Source organism: Triticum dicoccoides, chromosome 1B (assembly GCF_002162155.2).
Source record: "Triticum dicoccoides isolate Atlit2015 ecotype Zavitan chromosome 1B, WEW_v2.0, whole genome shotgun sequence".
Taxonomy (NCBI): domain Eukaryota; kingdom Viridiplantae; phylum Streptophyta; class Magnoliopsida; order Poales; family Poaceae; genus Triticum; species Triticum dicoccoides.
The window spans coordinates 463,837,769-463,845,876 of NC_041381.1; the positions used below are offsets into that span (position 1 = coordinate 463,837,769).

The window sequence follows — 8,108 nt, forward strand, 5'->3', positions numbered from 1 at the left end:
TATGGGCCTAGAATATGTTGACGTGGTTGCTTACATGTGGGTCTGGACGTCGCTGATGTGGGTGCTTACAAGTGGGGCCATGACTCTGATGACGGCTGCAATTTCCGGCACTGGTACTGTCACCGGTTCTAGATGGCGCCAAATTGTGCATGGTTTCAATTTGTAGGCGAGTTTGAATTTAAATTACATTTTTTTTTTGAAATTTAACATTGCCATCGTAACTTATATTAAGAATGAGACTTGGCATCTGTCACAGCACTGGCCCACATATTAAAATGAGCATCCAAATGACATATTATCAAGCATGAGAAATAAGACATGCGAGAAAGTATCACGACGAATAATAGTACACCATCAGCAGTGACTTCCTTAACAGATGACTAAGAATTGCCTTCATTTCTTATTGCTTCTTTTGAAACGCTCAGATTTTTCTGTCCCAATCCATCTTGAAAATTTCTATTTCTTGATGCTGCTTCAATTTGAGCTCTTCGATTTCTTGCTTCTGTGCACAAAGTACTGCATTCTGATCTTCTTTAAGAGTGGCAATCGCTGCTTTTGTGTCTGACTCTTGTGTTGTAACCTTCGCTTCTAGCTCTCGGATGCATTATTCAAAGGATGAATCATGTGATCAAACGCCGAAGCTTGAAAGTAACATGTCGAAGGAGCACTTTTCCTCTGTGGTACGTGTTGCGATCTGCATCATGATTGAAAGTGTTGTTCATGCACCGTTAGTAAATTACAATATGATGGCTCGCACAATACTTTTGAAATCAAAACATTAGAATCATCGCACGCTATGTGCAAAAGAAGGGGGGAAAGAGGTCAAAATTTTGAGGTTCGAAGGATGTAGAAAAACTTGTTGAGCATCCAACGCTTTTGTTTTGCATGATCAAGTCACTATGGATCAAGATAAAATTCTACAAACAGCGAAGGATGGACGACATATCCTCCGATTGAATGACCTCCAACGCGCCCGGACATTGCCGTGGACATTGCATGATGTACATTTGCGTTGAAGATGCCCTAGCTAGGTTGAGCAGGCACGTGCAGCCGCGTTACTTTCTGGAACACAATGCACTATTGCCCGTACTCATCAACTGTCGGCAATCATCACCAGTAACAAGTGACAATAGAATAACAAGCGCAGTTAGGAGGATTCCGGTGAGAAACCATTTAAACACGAAACTGCAACGTACAAGAAAATAATGCCATCGCCCGTTCTAATGAGTGCCGCCGGTCTTCATAAACGCAACGACTCCGAGCCTCACTCAGTGCCCCGGTCGGCCAGTCCCCACTGGAAAGCGCAGCACCGCGTTCCTCTTCCTCCCATGGCCGCCGTCCTCCTCCTCCTCCTAGCCCTCGCGCTCCCCGCCGCCACCAACGCGCTCACCGCCGACGGCCTGGCGCTGCTCTCCTTCAGGGCCGCCGTCCTGCAGGACCCCACGGGGGCCCTCGCCGACTGGAACGCCTCCGATGCCGACCCCTGCTCCTGGAACGGCGTCGCCTGCGACGACGCCGGCGTCCGCCGGGTCGTCGCGCTCTCCCTTCCCAGGAAGGACCTCGTCGCCGCCCTACCGGCGTCCCCGCTCCCGGACTCCCTCCGCCACCTCAACCTCCGCGGCAACCGCCTCTACGGCACCCTGCCGGCCGCGCTCCTCGCCGGCGCCGCGGGGCTCCAGAGCCTCGTCCTCTACGGGAACGAGCTCTACGGGCCCGTCCCCGCGGAGCTCGGGGACCTCCCCTACCTCCAAATCTTGGACCTCTCCTCCAACGCCCTCAACGGCTCTCTCCCCGGGTCGATCCTGAAATGCAGGCGCCTCCGCAGGCTGTCCCTCGGCCGGAACAACCTCACGGGCCCGATCCCGCCGGGGTTTGGCCGGGAGCTCTCGGCGCTGGAGGAGCTCAATCTGTCCTACAACCGGTTCTCCGGCGCCGTCCCGGATGACATCGGGAACCTGTCCAGGCTCGAGGGGACGGTGGACCTGTCGCACAATGACTTCTCCGGGCCGATTCCGGCGAGCCTGGGGAAATTGCCGGAGAAGGTCTACATTGATCTCTCCTATAACAATTTGTCAGGGCCGATTCCGCAGAATGGGGCGCTTGAGAACCGTGGCCCCACGGCGTTCTTGGGCAACCTAGGGCTTTGTGGGCCGCCGCTCGAGAACCCGTGCTCGCCGCCATCGTCCAACCCGTCTGTTCCAAAGGATGGGGAGTCCGGTGCCGGGGGCAACGGGAGTGGGAGGAGCAAGGGGTTGGGGAAGGGTGACATTGTGGCCATTGTTCTGGCTGATGTGGCAGGGATCTTGATCATTGCCCTGGTGTTCTTCTACTGCTATTGGAAGAGAGTTTCCCCCAAGGAGAAGGGACATGGTGCGGCTACGGGCTCGAAAGAGTCGAGGTCTGGTTGTTTTAGCAGGGACGAGCCGGAGACTCCATCAGAGCAGCACGACCTCGTGCTGTTGGACCAGAAACTGAGGTTTGATCTCGATGAGCTGCTCAAGGCATCAGCTTTTGTGCTCGGGAAGAGTGGGATCGGGATTGTGTACAAGGTAGTTCTTGAGGATGGGCTCACCATGGCGGTGAGGCGGCTTGGCGAGGGGGGATTGCAAAGGTTTAAGGAGTTTCAGAGTGAGGTTGAGGCCATTGGCAAGGTCCGGCATCCCAACGTTGTTGCCTTGAGGGCCTACTACTGGTCGTTTGATGAGAAGTTGCTGATATATGATTACATCTCAAATGGCAGCCTCTCTTCAGCAATTCATGGTATGTGTTATCAACTGAATCGAGCTCTCTAATGCCTAGTTTACATCATGTTGACCAGTGATAGTAATATGTTTGATGAGAAGTTACTGATGTAATGCACTTCAACACTAATTAGTTTTGCCTTTGTGATACGATTTTTGTTGTTAATGACGAAGCTATTACCTGGAGTTCAAGTGATATCTCTAGAATGCTCTTTCAGTCCATGTAAATTGTTTTGATACAATATTGTCTCATTGGTACTCTCATGTTGAAGTTTGACTTTATTCATTTATTTCTAAAAATATTGTTTTGAGAGGTAATCTACTTCTTTCTGATGTACTGCCTCTTATATTTACGTACAGAGGGAGTAATTCTTTGCTAGCAAAGGTTACTAGAGTACATCCTCACTGCGTAGTAGAACCTCTGTATTTATTTCAGGCTAGCGTTGCATTGACTGATTTGTTACTTTCAGGTAAACCTGGGACAATGACATTCACACCATTGACATGGAATGCACGTCTAAAGATCATGAAAGGAGTCGCGAATGGGATGTCTTTCTTGCATGAATTTAGTCCCAAGAAGTATGTACACGGGGACTTGAGGCCGAACAATGTCCTTCTTGGAACGAACATGGAACCGTATATTTCAGATTTCGGCCTCGGACGACTAGCAAACATTGCTGGTGGAGCAGCACCTTCTTCGCAGTCAGATAGGATTGGCGTCGAAAAGGCTCAGAGTCTGCAGCCAGATTCCTCAGTGAGCCCTCTTGTGAGCAAAGAAGGTTCATGCTACCAAGCACCAGAAGCGTTGAAAACATTGAAACCGTCGCAGAAGTGGGATGTCTACTCCTATGGTGTGATCTTGCTCGAAATGATTACTGGTAGATCGCCCGTCGCTCTCTTGGAAACTATGCAGATGGATCTTGTCCAGTGGGTCCAGTTCTGTATACAAGATAAGAAACCATCCGCTGATGTGCTTGACCCTTTCCTCGCCAGGGACTCGGAACAGGAAGGTGAGATGATTGCTGTGCTCAAAGTCGCTCTCGCTTGCGTTCATGCTAATCCCGAGCGAAGACCGGTGATGAGAAATGTCACAGAAACCTTGGAGCGCCTGAGCGCTTCAGTTTCAAGCTAGAAAAACACCACCACGAAAGGGCGGCGATATGGTTGCAGAAAACATGTGATGGTTGTAAGAAGGTTAGGGGAACACCCAGTGACATTTAGTTAACCATGTAAAATTATCATTTTCAGGACCTTTAACAAGTTAGGTACCTACCATGTGTTAGCTTTTCTTCTTCTTTGGGAGCAGAGCATGTAGTATCTGTTAGTATTTGCTAGTACTCTGTGTGAGAAGGAATTCTGTGCACAGCTGCAGTTAACTCAGTCGATGAATGTACCACGTGGTTGATCAGTTGAAGACTTGCAATGAAATCCCTTTCCTGATTGTTGTCTATCCTTGCAGTGAATATCAGGTGCAACAATTGCTCATGTTGCAGACAACTTGGCAGCTCCTCAATTGCAAATAGTGCACGAAAAAAGGAAGCATGATATTTTTGTTCCTCAATTGCAAATATAAGTCTATCCTTGTATGATAGGCATGGACGCATGTCAGGCATGTCCCCAATTGCAAGTATCATGTTACTCAGATATCACAACCCTTTTGTGTGTGTGTGTGTTGGGGGGGGAGTGTTGAGTACTTTTGGTTCCTCAGATATCACAAGCCTTGGTATTATCATTAGAAAAATGATCCCTTTGAAATATCATGTATGTATGTTGCCTCTAGTGTTCTAAGGACCTCTCTGGTCTAAAGGATTTTCTATTCGGATTTTAGAGGGTTGTAATCCATAGGATTTTTGATTCATGGGATTGTTTGATATGTAGGATCCATCATTTTCATTACATTTGGAAAAACTTTCCATCAACTGAATTCTCTTGACAAAATCTTCTAATTTGATGCGAATTTACTTTTGTAGAATTCTACTCCCTCCGTTCCTAAATGTAAGTCTTTATAGAGATTCCACTAGGTAAAATGAATGAATCCACACTTAAAATGCATCTATATACATCCGTATCTAGTTTATAGTGAAATCTGTACAAAGACTTATATTTAGGAATGGAGGGAGTAGTGGTCATGATAATGTCAAACCTGCGTTTTCTTCTTCCTATTTCAGCATCTTTTGAATTAGGTGAATTGAAGAAGCCCTAGAATTTTGCTTTGAATACTCGTACGGTCTCCAAAAAATAGTTTGCACAATTAATTTCTAATTGTGATGTATAATTGTATAATCTAAATAGTGTACATTTTTCAAACAAATTCTTGAGCACCAACCTACATATTCGTACATATATTAATAATCAAAGTTCAACAGCTTGATTATATTTTTGTTTTGCTGTGTGATTTTTGTGGATATATTAGCAACCAAAATATGAAAAAAAATGATTGTATTTTATCGTCATCGTGTATATGCTTTTTGAACACCAGCCTACATTTTTTTTAGCATCTAGGGACAACCTACATGTTTGTACAAATATTAGTTGTCAGATTTTCAAAAGCATCAAGCGGCCCGGCCCACTAATCACACCACGGGGATTTCTATTCTACACTGCCTTCGACCTTACCGGTCGGCCGAAGCATGACAGAGTCATCTGCCACGAGTGCGACGCCAGCGCGCGAATGCTCGCGGCCGCACCACCGCTCTTCGAAACTGCAGCGACTACCGGAGTGTGGTCGTCGTCGGCGTCAGCGAACCACGGGAGCCGGAGCGCGGCGGCCGCGTCCAACCGCTTGCTGGGGCTGCACGTGAGCAGCCCTTTCAAGACCTTGAACCCGTCCTCGGACAGCGTCTTCTCCGGGAACAGCTCGCGCAGCCTGCCACCGCGCCGAGCTTGCCGCCGCCACAGCTTCACCTCGGCGGCGAGGAACGAGAACGGCGACTTGAAGGCCTTAAGCGCCTTCTTCTTTTCTGGCACGCCGAGCACATCGAAGATCTTGTAGAGCTGGCCGGCCATGGTGTCCGCCCTCTCGAAGAGCACCTCGCCGGTGAGCATCTCGGCCATCACGCAGCCCAGAGACCACATGTCGACGCGCGTGTCGTAGTGCGGCTTCGGCAGCAGCATCTCCGGCGCCATGTACGACCTCGTTCCGGCGGCCAGGAACGCGCCGTCGGCGTTCTGCTCGACCATGGACATCGCCAGCCCGTGGTCGCAGATCTTGACGACGAGGTCATCACCGCCGCCGCCGTCGTGGACGACGAGGACGTTGGACGGCTTGATGTCGCGGTGGATGATGCGGTGCTCGTGCATGGCGTCCGCGCCGGCCAGCAACTGCCGCATGACGCCGCGCACCTCGCCCTCTGTGAACGGGCGGCCGAGGCGGCCCATGCGGTCGTAAACGACCTGGTCCAGGCTCGGGCCGACATACTCCATGACGATGGCGTAGTCGCTGGTGCCGGGCACGCGCGCGACGCCGCGGAGAGCGACGACGGAGGGGTGGCCGCCGCAGGCCGCCATGAAGCAGGCCTCTCGCAGGAGCTTGCCGACGAGCTGGTCGGAGCCGGGGCTGTGGCGCGTCGTCCAGCGGAGGCCCTTGAGGGCGACGGTCTGGCCGGTGGCGCGGTGGCGCGCCCTGAGGACGACGCCGAAGCGGCCCTCGCCGATCCTGCGCGTCTCCTGGTAGCTGCGTGAGCTGCCCATGCGCCGCCACTTCCTGGTGCTTCTCGGCGTCCCCTCCTCCGCGGCGGAGGCGACGTCGTGGATCATGGCGGAGATGGCGGCCACTCGCCTGGCGCTCAGGGTTTCCGATGCAACGGCGTGGTCGATGACGGCGCAGATGGAGGCGACCCGGGAGGCGATCGTTGTCACTGCGCCGTCATCCTTAGCCATGTCGCTAGCGGTGTCTGGATGGACTCAAGGAGTCTGGACCTAGCTACGAACTAATTACCCTAACTAGCAAGACGTTGAGAAGGGATTCGACCATTATATCCGATCTGACGAAGGTCGAGCCGGTTGCGATACAGACTCCGGAAGACCTGGCGAGTGGCGAGTGGCGTTATGTTGGTGCACCGACGTGCGCGTGGGTTTGCAGTGCAGAGGCCAGGAGCAGAAGGTCGGTTCGTTCGGTCTATGTTATCAAGAACATCTCTAGCCTTTTCCTAAAAAACATTTAATTGTTGTGGGGCGTTGGTCCTACGAGACCTTAGCACGACGACTTCCCGACTGTCTACTATAATAAATTATGCCCGGCTCCGGCGAGGAAGGGACGATGACGACGGTACGTCTTCGGCTCGCTTCAGTGCTTATAGTCATCGCTAGATGGTCTATGCATCTGGATTTAATTTTACTATTTTTGGTGTTCGTTGTACTGTCATGATTGAAGATGAATATATTGACAGTTTCCCGCAAAAAAAAAACATCTCTAGCCTTTCCCCTAAAAACATTTTAATCCACTAACAAAATTGTTTAGGAAATTAACACACACAACTAGACTTTCTCGTGTACTCTCTCCGTTTTTATTTACTCTGCATATCACAGTTTTTATTGTGCAACAATGAATTTTATATGTATCCTAGATTAAGTCTCAAACTAATATGTTATGAAAGCATATGTTCGAATAAAGTTTGTACGCAAACTTTTGAAGGAAAGGAATTTTTCAGGGGATTAAGTTTCGGGAGATAGGCTAGAAGATAAAGGTTTAATTCCACAAAAAAAAGGATAGGGGGTAGAATGGAGAATTAAGTTGTGGGGGATGAACTAGAGATGCTCTAAGAAACTCACATTTGGAATTCATCTCACCAGTTCAGTCGTCCTGGCCCCGAACACCGGCTCTCCTTGTGCGCCAGGACAGACTCACCCTCACGTTTGCATCTACAGTGCCCGGCAGATAGACAGCAATGGAGCACAAACAACATACAGTACTCCCTCCGTCCGAAAATATTTGTCATCAAAATAGACAAAAAAAAATGTATCTAGAACTAAAATACATCTAGATACATCCCTTTTTATTTATTTTGATGACAAGTATTTCTGGACGGAGGGAGTACATGCTAAGGATATAGTTTAATCTCACGAGTCACAACTCTAAGGAGCAATCCAAAACAATTGCCCTATGTTTGTGATACAAATTCAGGAAGCTAGATTCAACTATTCGAGGTTTACATTCCAAATAACCTGAAGCGAAGACCCTGGCTGGAGGATGGATTTGGGCTCTGGCGACTCCCCTGGCGCCCCCGCGGGCGCCTCCGCCGCCCCCAGCTCCGCGTCGTCGGCGACCTCCCCCGCCCCCTCCCCGACGGCCCTCCCCGTCGCTGACTCGACGCCGCCCTCCTCGCCGGTCGCCCCTTCTGCCGCCGCCCCGGCGACCCGATTCTGCTG

General features: G+C 50.1%; 2 protein-coding genes across 2 annotated transcripts; one reads left to right on the forward strand and one right to left on the reverse strand.

Annotated features, from left to right (window-relative positions):
- Positions 1–1,259: 1,259 nt before the first annotated feature.
- LOC119341503 (receptor protein kinase-like protein ZAR1) lies at positions 1,260–4,191 on the forward strand. Its single transcript, XM_037613382.1, has 2 exons — positions 1,260–2,760; positions 3,212–4,191. Exons 1-2 carry the CDS (start codon positions 1,329–1,331, stop codon positions 3,871–3,873), a joined length of 2,094 nt encoding a protein of 697 aa, XP_037469279.1. The 5' UTR covers positions 1,260–1,328; the 3' UTR covers positions 3,874–4,191.
- Positions 4,192–5,336: 1,145 nt separating this feature from the next.
- On the reverse strand, positions 5,337–6,620 carry LOC119350477 (putative cyclin-dependent kinase F-2). The gene has a single exon (XM_037618297.1). The coding sequence runs from the start codon at positions 6,618–6,620 to the stop codon at positions 5,337–5,339; it is 1,284 nt and encodes a 427-aa protein (XP_037474194.1).
- Between the last annotated feature and the right edge of the window lie 1,488 nt (positions 6,621–8,108).

What these genes read in the sequence shown, in the direction of transcription:
- LOC119350477 (XM_037618297.1), bottom strand. Translation starts at nt 6,620, where the DNA reads ATGGCTAAGGATGACGGCGCAGTGACAACGATCGCCTCCCGGGTCGCC.
- LOC119341503 (XM_037613382.1), top strand. Translation starts at nt 1,329, where the DNA reads ATGGCCGCCGTCCTCCTCCTCCTCCTAGCCCTCGCGCTCCCCGCCGCC. An exon ending in CCTCTCTTCAGCAATTCATG is followed by an intron (nt 2,761 to 3,211) that starts GTATGTGTTATC and finishes TGTTACTTTCAG; the next exon opens with GTAAACCTGGGACAATGACA.